General features: G+C 37.4%; 1 protein-coding gene across 1 annotated transcript in view; it reads left to right on the top strand.

Moving 5' to 3' along the window:
• Window positions 1-23887, top strand: part of LOC113495890 (rho guanine nucleotide exchange factor 28) — a 58707-nt gene that overhangs the window by 16374 nt on the left and 18446 nt on the right. The window contains exons 3-22 of the mRNA XM_026874886.1: window positions 470-579; window positions 1551-1667; window positions 2164-2284; window positions 3323-3431; window positions 4010-4115; window positions 4567-4748; window positions 6851-6976; window positions 7699-7765; window positions 8099-8204; window positions 8687-8760; window positions 8940-9025; window positions 13193-13252; window positions 14051-14191; window positions 14660-14756; window positions 15384-15597; window positions 16339-16457; window positions 21357-21491; window positions 22094-22248; window positions 22924-23056; window positions 23450-23607. Of these exons, the coding sequence (XP_026730687.1) occupies window positions 470-579; window positions 1551-1667; window positions 2164-2284; window positions 3323-3431; window positions 4010-4115; window positions 4567-4748; window positions 6851-6976; window positions 7699-7765; window positions 8099-8204; window positions 8687-8760; window positions 8940-9025; window positions 13193-13252; window positions 14051-14191; window positions 14660-14756; window positions 15384-15597; window positions 16339-16457; window positions 21357-21491; window positions 22094-22248; window positions 22924-23056; window positions 23450-23607 (2416 nt within the window). The remainder of the gene's footprint in view (window positions 1-469; window positions 580-1550; window positions 1668-2163; window positions 2285-3322; window positions 3432-4009; window positions 4116-4566; window positions 4749-6850; window positions 6977-7698; window positions 7766-8098; window positions 8205-8686; window positions 8761-8939; window positions 9026-13192; window positions 13253-14050; window positions 14192-14659; window positions 14757-15383; window positions 15598-16338; window positions 16458-21356; window positions 21492-22093; window positions 22249-22923; window positions 23057-23449; window positions 23608-23887) is intronic.

The raw sequence follows: 23887 nt of genomic DNA, 5'->3' as shown, positions 1-23887 counted from the left end.
GCTTCTTTAGTGCTGTAGTATTTTGTTGGATCGGCAAATATTTTCCTTTATACATCTGGCTAACGAGCAGCCTTTGTGAAATACTTTCATCGGACTAAATATTTTTTGGATGTTTACAGGCTTAATGGTTTCAATTCCATTGCCTCTAATTGAAACATTCTTGTCGAAGACTTATCCTCCCAGTAACTGAGTATTGGGGTATCTTTTATACTGGCAGTCGCAACACCAACTCACAGTCTTTATTTTTTTCCTATTTCACCCCTAAGCCTTCGACCGAAACATTTATTATGAAAATATGAATTACTTCTACTTAAAAAATAGCATAACAAACATAAACAATAAATATTTTGTAGGGAAATCTCTTTCATTATTTAAAGAGAGTAATTAAAACCAATAATACATTTCCCTCAGGTTTTCAATTACGTAAAGTATGTTTTCGATTGTTGAATATTTGTTTTGTTGTTTTCAGACGAAGGCGGCGGCAGTTCGGACTCGCGCTCGGACAGCAGCGAGGACGAAGTCACAGAGCACGTGACGCGCTCCACGCCACCACCAGACATGGCCGCCGCCAGGGCACAGGTACTACTATATACCTACTTAGCTACAAAATAGTATATGTCCAAAAAGAGCTGAATGGGCGCTAAGCTGACGAGAAGTGATCATTGCAGGGAGTCAAAATGTATTGATGATTTTGAGTCGTTGGTAACAATGCCGTAATGACGCCATAGATAGAATCCATATGCGTGAATTTAAGAACGTAAATAACTGTCCTTTAGATACACGGAGAATCTTCAAATAAGAATAACTAAATTTTAAGTCACTATCAATCTAGTGTTCTTTACTAAAATAAGTAGGGTAAATAAAACAAAAGAGTACCGAAGTGGAGAGAAGAGTACCGATACTCAAAATCATGAAATTAAGAGCAAGGACAAGACGTAGTATTGAACCATACTGAAATTGACAAAGAGGATATCGGTAAATTGACTTACCTTACCTTTGAACATCGCATACAGAGTCCCTTAGAATATTTGAACAATAATGACATTTATGTATTACGGAAATTCAATGGGATTGGCATACGAGGAAAAATCGAATGTAGATTTTATTTTACTTGTGTTTTTTCACTATGTTCGGAGATGTCAGAATCCAATAGAACTTGCCTTTTTGATCATACCTACTCTTATGTTATTCTCTAGGAAAAGTATACAGGGTGTTTCGGCAAAGATACAGAGATGGAATATTCATTATTGCACTATTACATTAAAATCTTAAATAGTTACATGGTGCCACAATGGGCAGAAGCCTCCACCCAAATAATATGGAGAAGGTTTGGAGCATCAATCGCCACCCTAGCTCACTGTGTCATCATTGTCGTAGTTGATTGAACAGAGAAATGCAAAGCCATCAAAAATCGAGGATTGACCTAAAAATTGAAAGAAATCTAGAAATTCTATTTGAAACTGGTTTCTCTTGTCATCTACAGCTGTCCCCATCATATTACCACAAAATACCTTCTATTTCCAATTCTCATAATATTGTCTTCTCTACAGGTGCCAACTATAAGCGTGACCCCGCACAGCCCGGGGTTACTAGAAGACAGTCTGCAACAGCTGCGGAGGTTACACGCGGCTGTCCAGCGCATGAGAACTGCGCCACTACCATTACTGGTAACTGTGGTCTTTATGCTGTAACTCTAAAGTTTCATTTTAGGTTGTACAGCGCTTGAGTACTTCGTCATTTACCAGGAAATGACCCTCTGATGCCTTATTTTATTGTAGACTGGAAACAAAAACAATTTGGTTTTAAAAATCAGTACTTATTTCGAACTTTGCAATAGTTGATGCGTTTCATATCCAGTTACATAAGCTACATAGAAATAAGTTAAAACCTATAGTTATGGACGACGAATAAAGTGAATTAAAAGCGGGGAAAATAAAGTCTACGCTGTTGGATGTTTCAGCATTTTGTTATGTTGGATACCTGGAAAAGCAACCAAAATCAGTCAAAGATTTTCATTAACATTTTCTCTACATTCTTGGACTTTTCGCTCCGGGATAGGTGAAGAAGGCTTACTAGCTCAAACTCACCAGTATGATTCTCCATTTCACATCCATTCGTGATCCATCTACCTCTCCTCTTAACTTACTCTCATATTTTCCGCAGGCAACAGGCACAAGTCGACTGAGCACGTCTTGCCCCTCACTATGCAAAGACGGTGTAGTGGAGGCAGACTGCTCGTCGCCAACACATCTGGACTTCTATCCACAGAGCAGGAAAGGAAGCGGTGAGTTATTACATGGAAAAATAATAAAGTTCCCGATGCAAAAGGTTGTTATACGATTGACTCTTGTATGTACTGAGAATTTGACAATGACTAATCTACCTGAAAAGCTAAAATAAAAAAGAACTAAAGGACCTTAACTATTACCCCCCAAAAATTTTCTTCGTTTGACATTATTGGGAATATCACAGTGAGTTGTTATTTTCATAAGTGGGTTGCGTGGTTTAAGCTTTACATCCGTGTACTTAATATTTTGCCTTTTTTTATTGTGTACATGAACATCGTTAAATCTGTTCTGTTGTTTTGTGCATTTAATTCGACCAACGCCGTCTGGGAATCAAAATTTAATTACGGAATGTAAATGAAGATGTGACAGGTAGGAAAATTGGGAGATTCCACAAATATATTTTTGGTACTTGGTAAAATTGTGTTTGGTTGACGTTGTGGTTTCAGGTGTTATTCTTTACGTACAGTTTAGATATTTCCCCAATTGATGTTGTTACTTCTGTGAACCCCTATAGATTTTGAAGATAAACCCTGTATTGATAGAGAAACCCATTTGTATTTGTTGTACCTGCATTGTTACTGGTGTATCCTAAAGAAGTACCCTTCACCCCTCTCCCCGAAAATATAAGTTTTGTATTTAGATACTGGAGTTTTATTAATTGTAAAAATAAGGTGAGGAATAAGTTTTCTATGGTGTATACTTGTGTTTGTATCATCACTCCGACTATCACTGCGTATGATTATTGTTAATATAGGTGTATGATGTGCATGCACTCAGAAGATTTCGATTTTTAGTTTTTCTACAACCTTTTACATCATAAAATAGGTCTAATTCTAAATCAAGGGTGCCATAGTCAATGTTAAATCTACTGGCATTACTATTATACAAAATTATCAGTACTTTTTTATGGGAGAAGTAAACTAATCTGAACACAGAGGCAAAGAAGTGAGCAAAATATTACACATATTTCCTGTTTAAAAAACCGAGGTTCCTATGACTATTTTAGTGTATATCTAATAGTAACATTTGTCCAGGCGAGTCCCGGCAATGGGGCCTATGGGAGCGTCGCGACGAAGGCCGGCGCAGCAGCTGGGCCGCGCTCGAGCCCGGCCCGCGGGTACACGAGCCGCACAGGCAACGCAAGTATGTACCACATTATATAACTAGGTAACAGTGTGCTCAGGAAAACAGGGATATGCTCGCTTAACATGCCATGCTCATGAAACCGAAGAATACCGCCGAAACATTTTACTATTTTGCGCTTAAGCTTGGTGTGACAAAAAAGTAAAGATTCCTTTCCTTTTCTATTTACTACTATTATAGCTAGGTTACACAGACTGTGTAACCGGCTAAACATGCCAGTCATTGACCGACAGACATTTCATTATTACAAAGAATACCACCGAAACACTTATTATTTAGGGCTTAAGCTCGGTGTGTAAAAATAGTAAAGAAGACGTAGGGAGTAGGAAAAAGTATATTTCAATAATTCGTCACGCCGTTTGATCACGAAGTCGAAAATACTTTTGTACTCTTCTACCGCCGGGTATAGATAGGGTATCATCTCTTTCCTACCACAATTTCAGTGTGTATAATACTTGCATCATATAAAGGCCAATTCCTATTGCTTTGAACTGTAATGAGATTGCACGGTTTTCGAAAACTCGGTTTTCTTAAAAAGTATGTAGTTGTGTTTTTTATAGGAACTTTGTTGATTTTAGTGCGTTAAATGGTCACAGTGCGTCGCTGTCGTCAATGGAATCGGAGGGGGAAGTGCCGCGTCCTGTCCGGCACTCCACACACTCGCTCAACGATAATGATCTTGCTGTAAGTCATTTTTTTATTGTTATTACTTTGATAAATTGGCAGGCATACCACTCAACACTTAATTCTTCTAGTGTACTCCATGTCTATCTCTTGGTTTCAAACTATTGCTGGAAAAGATGATTAAAAAATGATATTTAAAACTCGTCTGTATTGGTGAAAGTTAAAGAATTTTTTAACAAAAATCCGCTATTATCTGTAGTAGTTAAAAACAAAAAATATCTTTCTCTTTTCTTCCATACCCAATCAAAATCATTTTCTAAATACGGTTAAAGCGTTTACATAAAGTTGTTACATTAACAAATAGTATCATCGCATTTTGCCATTCACCATGCTACATATAACTTAATAAAATAAAAGGAACTAAATATCTACGAAGAATTATGAACCCATGGAATTAAATATATAACCTATGCTTTCAATCTTTACTATAACATCCCAATTACGTATACAGAAGGACTTCGAGAAGGTAACAGCGGCCCTCCGCGCGGGCGCGGGCGCGGGCGCGGCGGCGGGCGCGGCGGCGGCGGCGGACGCGGGGCGGCTGGCGGCGCGCCTGCCGCTGCAGAAGTCCGTGTCCACGCCCAGCATCGTGGCCGCCGTGCAGCCGCATCTGGCGCAGCCGCCGCCCAGCGTGTGAGTACTACACTACACTGTTAATATAGGCACACTTGATAGTCGCAAAAAGATTTTAATACCAGACACAATTGGCGGATATGTTCATACTACATATCCAGTACTGAAGGTACACTTGACAATTGACAGTCTCAAAAGACTTTGAGTAAAAGAAGCAAGAGGTGGATTTAGACAAAGGCCGATTAGGGACTAACCCACCTGTTCATGTGTTTTTGAATAGATAGAGTCAATATTTTGTAGGCCTAGAGAAACATATTAAGTCCGCCCCTGCTAGACACATAATTTTTCTGTAAGAAGTAAAAATGACAGAGAAACAAAAAGATCAAAGTTAGCTAGTCTTCCTACTCCCGACATAATCGAGTCTAGATTCAATCTAATTAATACTCTAGAACCGCAGAACCGAATACGCTCAAATAACCTGTAATACGAATTTAATTCAGTACCAATAAAGAAAATCTTTACGTCATGACTCACAATATTTTGTTACGATCCCAAATTGACGGTTATAAAATTAACTTTAAAATAATACTGGTAACATGTCAACTAAAACAATAAAATACACGTCCATGAATCTCAACTCTTTATAAATAGGATCTAAAGTTCTACTTACTTATCTTATTGATTATTTGGTATACAAATTAAAATATATTTATAAAACAATGTGTAGATTTTCCTCAACCATGTATCTTGTGAGCCCTGTGAATATGAAATCCTTACACTCTGACATCAGCCATATTGAACACATTATTAAACCACTTAGTAAATAAACAACATTTGAATTAGTATAAACCTTTCAAAAGTAATTTCCTTAAGAAAATTTTGTTCGTAAACTTCAAAAATACACACCATGTATCTACAAACCTAGAATTACAGTAACATCGACAACCTCACATACCTATGAATAAGTCATTTAAACCTACAATTTTTGTGCATGAAATAAAAAAAAATGATTTAATAGATCACTGTTTTAATATTTCACCATCTTCAAGTATTGGGACTAAAATGGTTTTTATAAAAATGTCCGCCTAATTTTTTGGATGGATCTTTCATACGAAATCGACCGACTAGTTACGGGCCCTACCGGAGTCCTTAATCAGAAGGTCAGTTCGACCTGCTACTTCGCTGACGCGATAGCTGATAAATTGGCCTTCATTCGGGTCAATCCCGATAAATGCTGAAATAGTTATAATAACTTAGTCACACAGATTTTTTTGTGTCATGTAAACGTACGTACATCGCAAATATTGGTCCCAATATTGGAAGTGTGTGCTATGCATGTGTGAGTCAATGTTTTTATTTGTCGTTGCACTATTGCTTTGCTCAGATTGAAGTTTTTAGCACTTCCCGACACGACGATTGTTTTTGTTTTTTTTTTTACTTGTTATTGTTTGCATTTTTGTATTACTAGCGTGATTTATTCGAGTTTTTATAAGGTCTTACTGCGTTTGAAAAGATTTTATTCGATTTTCATATCTTTCTGCACTGAAATCTTAGCACTAAAGTTTGTCTTTACAATATTTTTTTCTCTTTATATTTTATTTAATGCTAATATGTAGTAAAAAAACTACAGTTGCGTGGTATCAAGGAATTAAGAACTTGGCAGCGTTTCCATTTATTTAAGAGTGAAAGTATACTTTCCTCCTTATCGCGGTTTCACCCTTCTTATGAGACTTTTATTGGACCCTAACTCGAGTTTATTCGAGTTATGCGTATTGGCTTCGTATTTTCTTTTATTCATACCTAATAAACTCTTAAAGACTAGTGTAGTCCCTCCTATGCGTCAGTTAGTACCCGTCCGAGTGGTTCCGTCCTCCTACGGAAAATTTCGTCTTCCCTGTGATTGGTTTCATACTCCCTGTAAAGAAGTGGAGTAGAAGGAGTACCACTCCGAGTCGTTTCGGTCCACTTCGACTGGTTTTGTATTTCCTATGACTGGCTCGTAACCCTCTTAATAGTTTTTTAGTCTTTCGACTAGTGTCATTCCCTATGAGTGGTTTCATGGCCGTTCGTCTCCTTGTGACTGATTTTGTCACCTCTACAAGCTTTGTCGTCCGGTGCGATAAATCACGCGAGTAGATACATAAGCATACGTGTGGGGCTAGTGCGCGGGCGACGGGCAGCGAGTCGGAGAGCGACGAAGCGCTGGGAGCGGCGCCGGCGCCCGTCACGCGCCGCAACAACGCGCTGCCCGACCAGCTCGGCCTGCACCGCCTCGCCTTCCTAGAGCAGTGAGTATCGCGCTCCACATACATTGGACAGAGACCATCACCCAACGGTCACGCGTTGCCCGACCAGCTCAGCCTGAACCGCCTCGCCTTCTTCGTATAGTAAGTATCGCGCTCCACATACAATGGACAACGACCGTTAGGCACCGGTCATCGCCGCAACGACACGCTGCAACTACGAGCTGTCATAAAACTAGCAAAAGGTGCTTCAAAGGATTTTCTCTGCCTTCGTAACTGCCACCACGATTGTATGACAGGTAAGTTACTGCCTCAAAGGTTTACAGTCGACGATAGTGTAGTAATATACTATCGACCCGTCGCTTAAAAAAGGCTAACCGTGAATACTTCAATCTCAGTTACCTGTGATCAGATCAGTGTTGATTAAATCCGCAAGCAAGACGTTCAACCGTATTTTCGTAAACTCACAGTATAGGTTTCCATCACCAGATAATTCCTGCAAAATGCCGTAAGTGAATACAAAAAAAAAGAGAAAAACAGTACGAGCACTTTTTAAACTAGCATGCTAAAGGCACAAGCTTCGCTTGATGTGTTCGTTAATTACACTTTTTACGAAAACAATTTTTTATTATTATTGTTATTTTTCGCTTTTTCTGCATGCCACGGAAACAAGACTGAAACACAAACAGTTACACTACGTTCAGAGTTGAGGGTACTTGTTAAATCTTTGTTGTGTTGTGTTGGTAATAACGTTGATTGTTATACAGGGCGGCTTTTGATCACCACGCGGAGAAGCGACGGAAACGGGGCAGTTTATTCTTCAGGAAGAAGAAGGTAATTTTTGGCCGACTTTGACAATTTCGCGATCGATGAATTAGATGTAAGAGATTTGTAAGCGACCTCTTTTAAGATAATCTGTTTGCATGGAGCTGAGACCCCAGGAAAGACTGAATAATGTACGAGTATATCTAGCAGGCGAATTTGTAGCCGAATACTAGTAAATTAAAGCTTATTAGTAATGACAGCCACCCAGCTTCAATCGCAGTTCTCCGCTAGACATTTATCTCACAAAAGTTGCGCCACAACAAGTTAAAAAAATCTTTATCTTGTTTTTCAAAACAAAAGAGGTGGTTTCTACAATATTTTATAATATGTAAATGTTTATAGGACAAATCCCGCAAGGCGGCGCACGCGTGGTCTGCGGCCGGCTCGGGCGGCGACTGTGATTGGTGCGGACGTGCGTTGGCCGATAAACCATCGCTATACTGCGATAGTAAGTTATCAGACTTTCGTTAAATATGTCAGGAATTTGTGTAACGGGGTGAATGAGAGGGAGGCGGATTAAAATTCAAGTTGCAAATATCAGTGCAGTGATAAATTGCTAAAATAAGTATGAAAACTGTGTCCAATAACATAACATTAACGTGAAATTGTGGCGGGATTAACTAAACATTTTCTCAACTTTTTGTTATAAATACATAGATTACCAAAATTATCACTATATGTCTGAGTAACGTTACAGATAAATGCATATGTCGTAGCAAAATTAAAAAAATATATTACTATCAATTTGGTATGAAGACGATTTGATTTGAACGAATCGAAAAAAGCAATACTTGTTGCAATATGAGGACCTGATGGAAGTCAGAGGACTCCTATGATTATACATATTTCCAACACTTACCAGGAGCTGTAAATAAAATTGACGATGTCATGACGTCAAATAAACTAATATTTGTATACTTATTTTCGCAGATTGTACAATGACAGTGCATCAGAATGCATGCAAAGACTACATAATTGAGTGTAACAAGCCAAAAACTTCTAAGGTAAGTGTCAATTCAATACTAATTTCATTCTGAAATATGCAATAAGTACTACATTAACTTTTCTATTCACACTTTACACCATAATATTTACATTATTCCCTGATTTTGAAGTAATATTAAAACTTTAACGCTATAGATACATACTATGTCTATAGCTAATTATCTACTTTCATCCACAGACATCGGTCGGCAAATCCCTAAGCGCGAACAGCGGCAAGAGCGGCAAGCGCAGCTCCGTCTCCAGCCAATCACAAAACACCAATAGGTAAGTACGCCATCTACATCACCCAAAGAGAACTAACCAACATTAAATAAAAAAAAATAATGCCACGTTTAAAGCGTAGATTATGTATGGCATATATTTTGCTGCTTAATTTCATTGCAACGATATTCGCCCAGAATGCGCTGATTTTTATTGTTTTGCGTGCAGATGAGAGGGCTTTTATGAATTATAATTATTGAGAAATACATTTTATTCTTTGATTAATGGTGCTATTTCTATAGCTCTGTACACTGGGATAATTATTGTTATGATACACGTAGGGTTGGTGAGTTTATTTTGATCTGTGGTTTGATTATAATTTGTAATGGGACATAGAATCTAAAGCCTACATTCTAGAAATACTATGAAAGTTATAAGATGATATCATGTTGTCTTTTTCAAGCGGATTGAGAAGGGTAGCATGATATGACTCTATTGTTCTTCTCATTTAGGACAAGTTAGTCGTGTTGCCTTTACATTTCATAATGGTATTTGAATACTGCTTTTCACCAGATTCACGTAATTAATATTAATATATTGACACAAATATGATAACGTAATTAAGCAACGACATAATAATGATCAGGCAACATACATCTAAAATTGTGTCTGCAAATAAAAAACAAAAAATAAAAACTTTGTCTCCAAAAATTATAATCATTAACAACTTATCACAATAAACAAACCGCACTGATTGTATTGGACACCAACTTAGATTGATCACGTTTCTTTCTTACATGAAAGAGAAAGCGAAAGCATCACATTTATGGATATTTGGAAGTGTGTTATTGGCTTTTGACCTGCGAAAACAACTAATATAGATAACATATGTGGAACAGTTTGTAAACGCACAAGTTTAACAAGTTTTGAGGAAAAGAGCAAGTGCAATTTGATTAGTAGGTTAAGATCACGAAAAGAATTCATAAAGAGCTTATATGAGACTTTTCAGTGTTCGACTCAACATATATACATTTTATCCCTTTCTAATAGTATGAGGAAGGAAAGAGACCGTGAATAAAATAAGTTGAGCAAGTCCAAGCAAGTCCAATAGAATAAGTGCCAATACCCAATATTAAACAATTCGAATATCAACTTGGATAGGCCCGTTTTATTAATGTCATATTATAAGAAACACGAGTGTTATTTTAAAACATAGATAACAGACTATTATGATGTATTACTTTCTGGTTCATATAAAACTTGATTGTTTTTGTGTCATTATTTTTGATACGTTGCTATGGTAACGCTTTTGTTGATAAATAAATAATAGACATGACAAAAGCTCATTCACCATAAACTTTCTACTACATAAAAACTTATCAAAACACTTTGAGCAATGCCAATAAACGTTAAGTATGATAGAAAGAAACTCCCGAATTTCATAAATGATAAATCATAGTTTGTAAAGAGAATGAAACTTTATTTCAGACAAAACAAGGTATAATTTTTATTGCAACTTATGATGGCTTGTAAAACAAAACTCTACAGTCTGGCTGGCTGTCAAGAAACCCGCCTTTTGCTAATGCCATATTTTCGCGACAAATGCAAAGAGGTTTTATATCAATATAGTCTGTTACCTATTTGAAATATATAATTATATATTTTGCTTCGTACTCTCGCTATTTATTTACTCTTTGTATATATCTTCTTCTCTGCTGTTTCTATGCTATGTTATTTTTCCTGTAAGCTATATATTTCGTGTTTTCGTTGGTATTTTATTTATTTATTTTTTTCGGTGAACGGAATGTTTTTCTATAAGTATCATTGGATTGTGGAGATGTTGAGGTGGCTAAATACTTAAATTTAAAATCAAAGTAACATCAATACTTAAGTCAAATTATAATCGAGTGTTAAAACTAGGAATCTTATTTATTACACTGTTTTTTCAATCATCTTTTTCACGAATTTTACGCTATATATTATTTCAATATAACTGATTTTGTCTCCTTAAAGACTTCACACAAAATAAAATCATAAAACTGTTATATAAGTTATCTATTTCACAATTTGTTTCAAACAACCATACCACATCGATATAAAATTAGAAAACAATTTCTCTATACTTTCTCCTTATCAGTTACAATGTTCGGTTCAATCACTACGATACGTTAGATGTTAGGTGTGACACAAGTAGTACGTATAGCTAAGTATGGCCACCTCGACATGCCCGGCCGTCGCTGTGCCGGGCACATGTGTACGTGTGTTTCGTGTTGTGCGCACACACAGCAAGAAGCAGTCAGGATGCTACTCGCCGTGGCGTCGCGTCGCCACCAAACTCGGCGTGCAGTAAGTTCGGGAATGCTGCCAGCAAGCTGCCTATTTCTTACTCTCTCATCCATACATCACGTACATTGTTTGTTATTGTATCTGTCTCTTTCTGTTCACTTGCGGTTATGTAGTCCTGGTAGGTTGCGGTTTATTCTTTGACAGTGAAGTACCTACAGTATTTGGTACGCTTTAAGACTGTCAGCTGTGGGTGTTTGTACCTTAAGGTCGCTGTGTAATTATTGAATAATTAGAAGACTTTACATGGTTATAAACGTAGTTTTAATTGTCCAGAAGACCAACATATACCTTCATAAATTGAAGGTATTCGAAGTGGTTTTCTAATAGTTTATGTGTTGGCATTTCTAGGTAGAAAAGTATAATGATTGTTTACAGCTAGGCTAGAGTAATTAAGATCAATTTGGAAATATTGCTAAAAGCACACATAAAATATGACGAAGTACGAATAATGTTTACTATAATAAATATATAATAATGAGCTAACATAAGAACAATTAAGTAATATTAATTCTTAAGCATAAGGTTTAGACTTCTTCTGTAGAATGTGTAGAAACAGTTTCATAGTCAGGACTACAGTCTACCAACATACATACAAGTCACAAGTTTAAAGTCACAGTAATTCATCCGCGCTTTGCGAGACCGCGCCAACTCTCCATGACACATAGTGTAAAGCAGAGATTCTTCTAGATTGTTCTCGAATCATCCACGACGCCTTACTTGTGTACCTTTCTCTCTATTAAGTACGGAGGTAGTTTGAATTTCTCTTTGAAATTGTTGTAGCACTTGTTCAATAAAAGATTTTATTGTTATTCATCTGTTATATCGTTATTGCTGGAGTTTATTATTTTGTTCATAGGTCACAGGTTGTCTGTTCAAGGTTTTGGCATGGTTGTTCTGGAAAGGGATGTTTTGTAGATGCTAGTTTGAATCTTTTTTGTATTCACGTAAGTTTGAAAATGGCTTGCACTTATCTGAGTATTTATTATATATGATAATATGACACAACACATTCATGATATAACTAACAATGACACATTTTGACGTAACACGCTAGTGATGGTACTGAAGTCAATTAGCTTGATTTATTTTATTACAAACCCGACGATACCTGTTACAGACACTTGTCATGATGGATCAAAGGATCGGCTTGCCAGAATAATATAAGAATACAAGACATGACTAACAAACCGAATGTCTAATGATTTAACCCATATCGAACGTTACTGCAACACGTTAAAGACACAGACACTATATTACTTCTACTGCAAATACTTTAGAAAGAAAAGAATGAGAAAGTTTTCCTTTTTCAAAAAACATGTCTAACCTCGAACAGATGGTAGATTTATTCGACGCAGCAACGAAACTCTTTTGATAATATACTTTTTCATATTTTATATCAAAGTTTTGCATGACACGTATTGTAAGTTCTTTGCTTCTTCTTATTATTTAGGCTTTGCTGATATTAATATAAGAATTAAATAAATTGAGTATTAAATATTTTATGTGTAAGAGTATTTGTACGGTCCACAGTGTCGTCCATGTTATGTCTCGGTTGATTCGACCCTGTATTTGCATTTTGTTTTTGTTTTATGGCAACACAGAATAATGTGAGGTTTTTGTTTGTAATTGTAAATAATTTATTGCGGTGATAAGTATTCAAACTAAGTCTATTCTCTTAATTATGTTGTCTTTTTGGGACCAAAAAAAACTCTATTCTAATTATTTTAGAATTCATGATTTATGGACTTGTTGATTATCAAAGATAAAATTGCTCATTTAAGATAGTCTTTTATGTTTGTTTACCGAATCGAGATTATTCTGTGTTGCCATCAATAATCGCGTCTAGTAGTGACGTAGCTCTGACGCCATTATTTGTGTTTGCAGCACGAGCCACATTTACAACGACGAGAAGGATGGCTCCGATCACAAACACGACCAGAGCAAGTAAGAAACTTTGATCATTCATTAAAATCAGGATTCGTTGTGAGGGAGAATTTGCTTTAAAAATCTGTGTATGACCAAAATACAATATTTTACCGGTTTAAAAACATATCTCACTAAATGATCCCGAAAAAGAAATATATTTTGTATAATTTAAGTTTTTAATCCACGAACAAAGTTGGAATACAACAGTATTTTAAGAAAATTTTCGAAGCGTTAAATGTCCAACTGGTCGATGAGGCTTAATGTCAAATAGATAAGTATTAATCATTAAGTAGTCATATCCTGCGTTAGGATCGAACTTACCCTTGTGCATATAAATCCACACATAAAACCGTAAGGCCAGCACCACTGCAATAACACATTTAAAGCGGCCTCTTAACTCGCGCGCGATTCGCGCCGTTCCCCGCAACGAACGGGGAACGTTGCGAAGCGTGCGCGCGAATCCATCTAGACACGCATTTCGCGGTATTTCGCGCCGCGAGTGTAGAGCGCGCTTTAAAGACTTTTTAGTATGCCCTCTGGCAGTGGCGTAGCTGAGGTCACCGTCGCCCGGGGCGGGATTCACAGCTTGGCGCTCAATTTAATTTGTCACGAAGTAAAGTCACCCCTGTTTGTTTATGTTTCGTTCACGCGCGGAACATCGAAATTTTACATGATCATTTGCCAACTTTTCTCAATATTGCCGCCCTCCTGGTAGTGGCGCCCGGGGCGGATCGCCCCTCCGCCTCCCCGTAGCTACGCCACTGCCCTCTGGCCTTGCCGTCCCTGCCAGTATTTAGTATGACAATATCCTTACAGCGCGTCAGACGACGCGGGCGTGTCGGAGTGGCCGGAGGTGTTCCTGACTCCGGAGCAGCTCGGCGACGAGGCCATCCGCCTCGGCCTGGGCGCCGCCGAGCCCGACACCTGGGCAGCAGGCGCTCCTAAGGGACTAGCCAAGTATGTACTATGTGTTTAGTGACTTAACTTCGTAACTGGATGAAAAGACAAGCAAAAGTCAAAGTGTTTATTTGCAAACTAAGTGTAAAAAGGTCCTAAAAACAGTTGGTACAAGACTTAGTGCCTAGCAAGGACTGATGACAAGGAAGATGACTTTAACCACCAGGAACCAGTGAAGTAATATTTTGGCTCCAGTACTCGGCTTCAGTGCTAGGAGGTCAATGCGCATGTATTCTATGTGGCGTGTCAGTTGACCGGCTCATGTCCAGACTCATGGTGGTCTAAAGTAGGTAATCATCTGATGATTTGCGCTCGAGCTAGGTACGCATGTCACTATTTATGAATTCGTTCTTTTTGCTCGTTGTCTCCTGCCAAACAATTATAATACTCAAAATGATGCCTCGTAAATTGAGCTGTATCAAAAAAAGGCAGAAACGAAATTCTTTCTAAACGTGTTCTCCTTTACAGGGCACTTGGCGATAGAGAAACCAAACGTCAAGAACACATATACGAACTGATATTGACGGAGAAACATCATTGTTTAACGATCAGACTTATGCAAAAGGTGGGTAAAACTTTCTCTTCTAGGATCTACGATTTTTACATACAAATAAAATTGAAATTTCTGCAATAAATTGGTTAACGGTAACAGGTTAGCGTTTCCTATAAGCGCTTATAGGGTATTTGACTAATTCTGATAGTAAAAGATTTTCTTCTGAAAGCAACGAAGATTGATCTGAAAAGCACTTAAGATGGTGAAATGTATTGTAGTAGGGGCTAGTACATTACGGGGTGACGTCATTACGTCATCCTTTGAATTTTGCTTACGAGACAAAATAAAAAAATACGTACTTATCCAGTATTTTTTGGAAATCTGTCATAAGAACTAAACTGATTTTTTTTTCAAATACTCCTTTGCTCGAATTGAACGTTTTCTAACAATCGTTGGACGAATTGACAGCATAGGTTAGACGAGTGACTTGAAAAAAATAATGAAATTTAATTGAATTGTCCCAGACCCTCGCGGCCGTTATAGTCCGCGAATTGACTACATAGCTTCAAGGACGACTTGTTGTTTTTTTTAAAATGGAATGTAATTTTTTTAAATGCTAGCGGCCTTTATGATCCGCGAATTGACAAAATAGCTTCAAGAAATGAAAAGGAAATGAAAATAGAATATAATTGTGTGTAGATGTTCGCGGCGGGCATGGTCCGCGGCGCGGGCGTGTCGGCGGCGCAGGTGGCGCGCATGTTCCCGCGCGTGGACGAGCTGTGGGCGCTGCACGCGGCGCTGCTGGCCCGCCTGCGCGCGCGCCAGGCCGCCGCGCCCACGGTGCCCAGCATCGCCGACATCCTGGCCGACACCTTCGCGCCGCCCGGACATCAGAAACTCAAGGCGGCTTACGGTGACTCCTGCTATACTTTATACTCAATTAGCTTTACTGTAATCTATACTAATATATAAAGCTGAAGAGTTTGTTTGTTTACTTGTTTGTTTGGACGCGCTTATCTCATGAACTACTGGTTCAAATTGAAAAAATATTTTTGGGTTGATTAGGTCGAGGAATGTTTTAGGCTGCGACTAATAGGAGCGAAGATACAATGGAAAATGTGATATAAATCAGAACTTATATCTTCTAACCACGCGGACGAAGTCGCGGGCAACAGCTAGTGTAACATATGTTCAGACACTTTGTATTATTTTGAGTGTCGGTTGATGCTGATAAAGCAACTCGAATGTATTTTTCTGTTACTTCGTATATAGTGTGTTATTGCGCTTCTTGCAATACTTGCAGTGTGATGATCTACAGTTTTATCTGAATGATCAGAACCTAAATAATTTACGAAAACTTTGAATCTACAAATAAATATATTTTGATTCTGTATCTGTGGTAAATAGACAAATATTAGTATAAATTAGAAAGAATGAAGTATAAAACATTTATTCGCGGGAGGAATGTATTGTTAAAAGGAATTTTATCGGTTTTTTAAGAACTTAAGAGAATCTCAATATTTCTAGCTAGAAGCTTTATAACTAGATGTAGATATAAAAGGAATTACGGAACCCTTATGGAAACGCAATCTTATACTTACACTTTCCCACAATACATATTCCTTAATTAATTTACCTATAACTTGTGTTGTAGGAGAGTTCTGTTCTCGTCACCGCGACGCAGTAGAAGTCTTCAAGGAGTGTTGCACGCGCGAGCCGCGACTCTCGCGATTCATAAGGAAGTGCCAACAGAACCCATTGCTCAGGAAAAAGGTATGTTTTTATAATGAAATATCTTTATTAGTGTCCCATTGCAATGTACATGTATCCCTCATTTTACCTAATTTCAATTTCCTGTTATTAATTGCCTATGACATCATGTAGTCATTCTACCCAACAAATAATAATCTTGAATTAAAGATTTTAGGTTGAAAGTAGACAGTAAGGTCCAAGGTTACTGATTTATTTTACATTTTATACGTTTTTTTTGCTAAAATAAATTTTTGATATTGATGAAATAAATGAATATACTTCTTGATTTGATAAGAAATAACTTTAATAACTTTGGATATAATTGAAAAACGTGTAGCGTCACTAATAATGTTCACAGAGTATATATAAGATAAAAAAGCGATAGACAAAATATTATACCAGTGTTGCAAGGCGCATGATTCACAAATTACTATATTATAACATTCCTCCTGAATTTAAGCCTTATCAACAAAAGAATAATTAATACTTATAAACTAATTACATATAAACCAAACAATGTGGTAAAGAAACATAAATCATAAAAATCAAAATGAAACTTTCTATAGAGACACCAAGTACAAGACTATTTAAACAATATCTTCCTCTTAAGTATTAATACATAGTGAATTATATGAACACATTCCTAGTTTATTTCTAAGAAATTGAAATTTGTCTTTTGATAATGCTTTTGTGAGAATGTCTGCATATTGATTACCAGTACTAACATACTTAAGTACAATAACCTTTTGATGATATTTTTCTTTGATAAAGTGATATTTAACTTCAATATGTTTACATCTCTTATGGAAATTTATATTTTTAATGATACTAATAGCACTCTGACTGTCTAAAAATAAATACATAGAGTCTTGTAGATACTGATTAATATCACCTAAAATTTGCTTTAACCACATAGTCTCTTTAGTGGCAGCACATGCCGCCATGAATTCAGCCTCTGTTGTAGAGAGAGCAACTGTTTGCTGTCTCTGACTGCACCAAGTTACAGCTGCTCCATTTTTGATGAATACATAACCGGTGACTGAACGGCGTGTATCCAAATCATTTGCATAGTCTGCGTCACTGTAGCCAGTGACTTCTGCAGCTTGTGGAGTCTGTGTGTAACACAACCCATAGTCTTTTGTACCTCTCAGATACTTAAAAATCTTTTTAACTGCGTTCCAATGTGATTGTTTATAACAATTGAGAAAGCGACTCACCAAACTGACAGCAAACATTATATCTGGTCGACTCACTGTAGCCAGGTGCATCAGGGAGCCGACTGCTTCTCTGTAGGGTATTGATGCGTCTGCTTCTCCTTCTTCTTTACATAGTTTCATGTGAGGATCTACCGGAATACTATTGGGATTTGCTTCATTCATGTTAAATTTCTGTAAAATTTGTTCTGTATATTTTGTTTGATGTATGAATATGGACTTATTAAACTGTTTAATTTGCATTCCTACAAAGTTACAAGGTTCAGTTATAATTTTGATTTCAAGGATAGTCTGCAATTCTTCAGTAATTTCTTTAAGTGCTAATTTGTCAGTTGAAAATAATAGTCCATCGTCTACATACAGACACAAATAACATATGCTCTTATTAACTGTCCCAACATACACACATTGGTCAGCTGGACTGTTAACAAAGCCAAATCTTTTGAGTATTGAGTCAAATTTACTGTTCCAACACCTGGGAGCTTGTTTCAGTCCATAAAGTGACTTATTTAATTTACAAACCATATTTTCATCATGCTCTAGCCCTTCTGGAGGTTTCATAAATATAGTCTCTTCAAGCTCTCCATACAGAAATGCTGTCTTGACATCTAGCTGCATCATCTTAAGGTTGTTTTGTACAGCTGTGGAAAGTAACAATCTTATCGAGTCATATCTCACTGTGGGGGCAAAGGTTTCATGATAGTCAATGCCTTTAGTTTGAGCATAGCCTTTTGCACATAAACGCGATTTATATCTCAGTCCAGTTGGTTCGTCTTTAATTCTGAACACCCATTTGCAGTTTATCAATTTAGCATTTGAGGGTTTCTCTACTAGTGTCCAAGTATTATTTTTCTTATGGGCGTCAAGTTCTTCACTTATAGATTTCATCCAATTATCTCTATCTGTTGAGTTGATTGCTTCTTTATATGTCATAGGTACATCTGTCAAGTTGCATTCATGTTGACACAAGTAAATCCGTTCTACTAAATCATCTTGTTTTCCTTTTTCAACTCTGTGTTTTCTTGGTCTCAGAGTAATGTTGCTAACTGGAGGAGAATTAAAACTGATGTCTGGTATATATTCACTGTCAGAACTAGATTTGTTGTCACACACAGTATCATATGAACTTATACTGGTATCTCCTTCTTCAATTTCAGTGATATTTTCTTCACTAATTTTATCGTTCATAGTTGAATTCTTCTCAGTTAAGTCTACTTGTACATAGTCTCTTTTGACAGTTGATTCTAGAAATGTGGCATCCCTGCTCTTGATCACCTTTTTAGTTTTCGGCATCCAGAATCTATAGCCTTTGGTGTGATCACAGTAGCCAATAAATATCAGTTTTTGTGCCTTAGGGTCCCACTTCTTTCGTTTCTCTTGAGGTATGTGTACCATAGCTTCACAGCCGAATATACGCATGTGTTTCACACTTGGTTTATGCCCCGACCACAATTCTTCTGGTGTTTTAAAAAATAGAGACTGAGTTGGAGAACGGTTTATTACATATGCCGCTGTATGAACTGCATCGGCCCAAAATTGTTTAGGTAGATTAGCATTTAGAAGCATGCATTTTGCTCTCTCAATTAGGCTTCTATTCATGCGCTCGGCAGTCCCATTTTGTTCAGGAGAATAGGGTGTAGTCGTCTGGTGTATGATACCTGCTGCTTTCAGATATTCGGAGAAATTCTTATTTACATATTCTAATCCATTATCTGTTCTAAGGATTTTTATACTAGTGCTTAGTTGATTTTCTACTTCTTGTCTAAATTCTTTGAATTTTTCTAATGCTTCAGATTTATGTTTAAGAAAATACACATAAATTTTCTTTGAGTAGTCATCAAGGAATGTTATAAAATATTTAGCACCACCTAGTGTTTGTGTTTCCATAGGTCCACATATGTCCGAGTGAACCAATTCTAATTGACATTTTGCCTTGCTTCCTTCACTTTTAAAAGGTAACCTAGTCTGTTTACCTTCCTTACACGTGACACATGTCAGTTTTTCTGTTTTAGCGGAGAAAATTACATGGTCTGTGTTTTCAGACATTCTCTTTAAACTATTAAAATTTAGGTGTCCCATTCTTTGGTGCCATAGGAAGACATCTTGTTCTTCAACATCTGACATGCATGCATAGCCTGCTCCAGGCATATTCAGCCGGTACATGTTGTTGATAATGCTAGCTGTTGCTACTATCTGACTTCTGTTGTTCATAATAACACAACCAGTTTTGTCAAATCTTACTTGGCCACCACTGTTTATAATCTGACTTACTGATAGTAGGTTAGTAGCAAGTTCTGGAACATACAAGACATTTCTAAACAGAATCTTGTTTTCTTGACCTTTTTGATTGTAGGTATTTAAACTTACTTGTCCTGAGCATTGCACTGATAACACTTTATTGTCGGCTACTCTTATATTTTTGATAACAGAGGTAGTTTCATTCTGTAGCAAACTTTTATCTTTGACCATATGAGAGGATGCGCCCGAGTCAATATACCAGGAATCACATTGTACATTTGTCGCTATAAATGCAGCAGCATACGATGAGGAACTACTAGATTTTTGCACTGTATCCTTAACTTTGGATCTGCATTCTGGGCTTTTGTGTCCATATTTATTGCAGGTGTAGCACCTTGGTCCTTTTGACTGTTTCTTTAATGTCTTGTGAAACTTTTTATTTACTGCGAACGCTTTTGATTCATTTTCTACTGGTCTAACATCTTGTAATAATTTTGCTTTGACTGAATCTGAAGTGATTTTCATGCCTGAGCTTTCTATTGCTATTATCATGGGCTTATAAGTGTCTGGCAGACCAGAGAGCAGCATCGTTCCAAGCCACTCATCGTCGACCTTGAAACCTATATTTCTGAGCTTATGAGCGGTATTCATTATTTTGCTTACATACTCTTCGACATCTCGACATTCCGTTAGTGACGTGTTACACAGATCACGCAGTAGTCCAACTCTGCGTGTCAGCCCAGAGTCATCAAATGTTGCGGATAACTTAGTCCATACTTCTTTAGCGGTGCGAGCCTCTTGAATATGTACATAATTTATAGGATCAATAGAGAGGATTATTTTTGTTCTCGCCTTCGTATCTCGTTTCGGATCCTTTTCACTGTCGGATTCTATGCAGTCCCACAACTCCTCGTGCTGAAGATACGTTTGCATTGCAAAACGCCACGTTGCGTAGTTTTCGCGGCCAGTTAGTTTTTCAATTAATGCTGTTTGATTATTTGTAGTCATATTATACGTTTATTGGACTTGAGCACTAATTTTTCAACACTAAGTTCAATGTCACGTTTTTTTTTTTTTTCTTTTTTCAACACTTTATATTTCTAGGCTTTCTGGGCCCATAACCTGATGAAATAAATGAATATACTTCTTGATTTGATAAGAAATAACTTTAATAACTTTGGATATAATTGAAAAACGTGTAGCGTCACTAATAATGTTCACAGAGTATATATAAGATAAAAAAGCGATAGACAAAATATTATACCAGTGTTGCAAGGCGCATGATTCACAAATTACTATATTATAACAGATATGTATGACAAACGATGTATCAAATAGATCCCAAATATTGGAATCTGAAATTGCCAAACTGCAGTGAGCAACCGTGGGAATCAATGCTCAAAACCTTAACTAATCATATCTTTATTTCAATTCAAAATTAACTATAAAACATCTATGTCGCATACAGGGTGTACCAGAATGTGTGTTATTCGTCGCACAAAGACTAACCAAATACCCGCTGCTGCTGGAGCCGCTTCTGAAGACGGCCGGCGATGACGTCAACGAGAGGGAGCTCTTACAGAAAGCTTTGTGTGGTGTCAAGGTAAACTGAACCATACCGTATGGTATTAGAGTACATTTTACCATACTATACCCCTTAGCCTGTTTTTGATTGTAATTATCAATAGAATTTTAGGTGGATTGATTGATTGTCCGTGTTTATCATTTATCTTTACACTTAGTGAAACCTTAAACAAGTTGTTTAAAATGTACTCAGTCATAAAACTGTCTAATTACTCATCATGACAGTCGATAGCAACAAGCGTAGTTTTCCTTTTCTAATTGACCTAGTCTGTAAAAGGGTAGGTCAAAGAGTTTTAATTGGATTATAACTGAGGATATATGGCTCATATTTTTTATTTTTTACTTTAAATGAATTAGGATATTTATTTTGAATAAGAAGTCGCTCCTTGTAAACTGACGACCCAAACATATTTATGAAGAGGCTAGGATAATGTTGGATAATTCCTTAAAACAATTATGCGAAACCGCTTATAAAAAAACAAAGATATTCAATAAGAACATACATAAAATAATACTAAAGTACAAATTGAGAATCTCTCCTTTTTAGACGTTGGTGAGAAAATTACACTAAAACCAACAAAAATGACTGAGGACGTCTAATGAAACATACGTCCTTTCCAGGAAATCCTAGTAGACGTAGACAACCAAGTGGCAGCCAAGGAGCGCGAAGACCGCAAGCTGGAGATCTACCACCGCATCGACGCGAAGTCCTTCGCTAACTTCAGGGGACGCAAGTTCAAGAAGAGCGATATATTGCAGGGGAATAGGAGCTTGAAGTGAGTGGAATATTATTGTCCTTAAAGTCGTGAATTGGTCTAGACCTCTTTTGACTCTAACTGCGACAACTTTGTTTCCACAATAATTTCTTGACAGCACGGATAGCTGAGTGGTTGAGGTCATCACTTCAAAACCACTTTGCGCAACATGCCGCGGGTTCGATCCCCGCGTAGGACAAGCGTTTGTGTGATCCACCAATGCTTGTTCTGAGTCTGGGTGTCCTTGTGCATGTGAATTGTATGTTTGTAAAATCCCCCGCGACACAAGGATTTCATTTCTTAGTGCGGGAGTCTTTCTTTTAAAAAAAAACTGGTTTTTGAAGTGAAACGCTCATATATGATGTGTATCGCTATCTCGCTTTCGCAGCTACTCTTATTCTTACTTCCGGAGGTAGGCTATCTTCGTAAATAATATAATTCCTTTTCATACTTATTGTCATTTCTATTAGCGAATTTTGTTTCTTTAAACATACATAGTAGCAAATTTTAATCGTGATTGACCGACTTATGACCCGGTTTTGTCAAGGGTTCATGGTGTGAAAACTTCGAGAGTTTAAAATGCACTCGTATTTAATCTGTTAACATCAATCATTTAACATTTTCAAAAGGCACTATCGCCGTGCATCATAATATACTCTAATAAAACAAGATGCACTTATTATGTTTTTATTTCAGGTTCGAAGGCGTAGCAACGCTAATGCAGGGCCGCAGCAAGATGCAGACTCTCCTCGTAATAGTACTCACCGACGTACTGTTCTTCTTACACGACAACAACAACAAATATACGTTCTTTACGCCTGATAATAAGGTACGTTTTCCTTAAGTTTTTAACGAGTATTTAAAATGGGTTCGCTTTTTATGATATTATATTTTAACATGGTTAAGGTACAGGAGTAAATAAATTCGGAATGTATTGTACATTAGAAGTGAACCATTATACAAAGAATACCTTCTTTTCACCGCCTATGTATAGTCTACTCTAGGCTGTATTCTCAAACCACTGTAACGCATGAGTGTATTTTTAATGTAGAATTTCTGGGGAAATCTTTCAGATCATTTTTCATGTGCAATCGATTAACTATATCTAACAGTAAAATATACACCACTGTACCTATAACAAATTCTGCCCTTACACCCAACACTATACAATCCAATCCTAAGTACTTAGCCTGACTTACCAACATTATATCTTCATCCCCAGACGGGCGTTGTATCCCTAGTGAAGCTCCTAGTGAGAGAGAAGGCTGGCGCTGAAGGTCGCGGCCTGTACCTCATCTGTTCCGGCCCTACGGAGCCTGAGATGTTCGAGTTGAGGGTGCACAGGCCCAAGGACATACATACATGGATACAGGCTATCAGGTAATGGACCAAGACTGTTCCGCTATGTAGAGACTATGACAAAGTATAGGCGAGTGGTTAAGGTCGCCAAGTTTTTTTTTTAAACTGCTCCCGCACTTAGGAATTTAATCCTTGTGTCGCGGGGTGTTTCACAAACACACAATTCACGTGCATACCCAGACTCAGAACAAGCATTCGTGGATCACACAAATGCTTGTCCTACGCGGGGATCGAACCCGCGACACGCCGCGCAACGTGGGTTTGGCGTGATGACCTCAACCACTCGGCTATCCGTGCAGTC

The sequence above is a fragment of the Trichoplusia ni genome, chromosome 7 (genome assembly GCF_003590095.1).
Source record: "Trichoplusia ni isolate ovarian cell line Hi5 chromosome 7, tn1, whole genome shotgun sequence".
In the NCBI taxonomy this organism is placed as follows: domain Eukaryota; kingdom Metazoa; phylum Arthropoda; class Insecta; order Lepidoptera; family Noctuidae; genus Trichoplusia; species Trichoplusia ni.
This window is presented reverse-complemented; position numbering and strand designations above follow the sequence as displayed.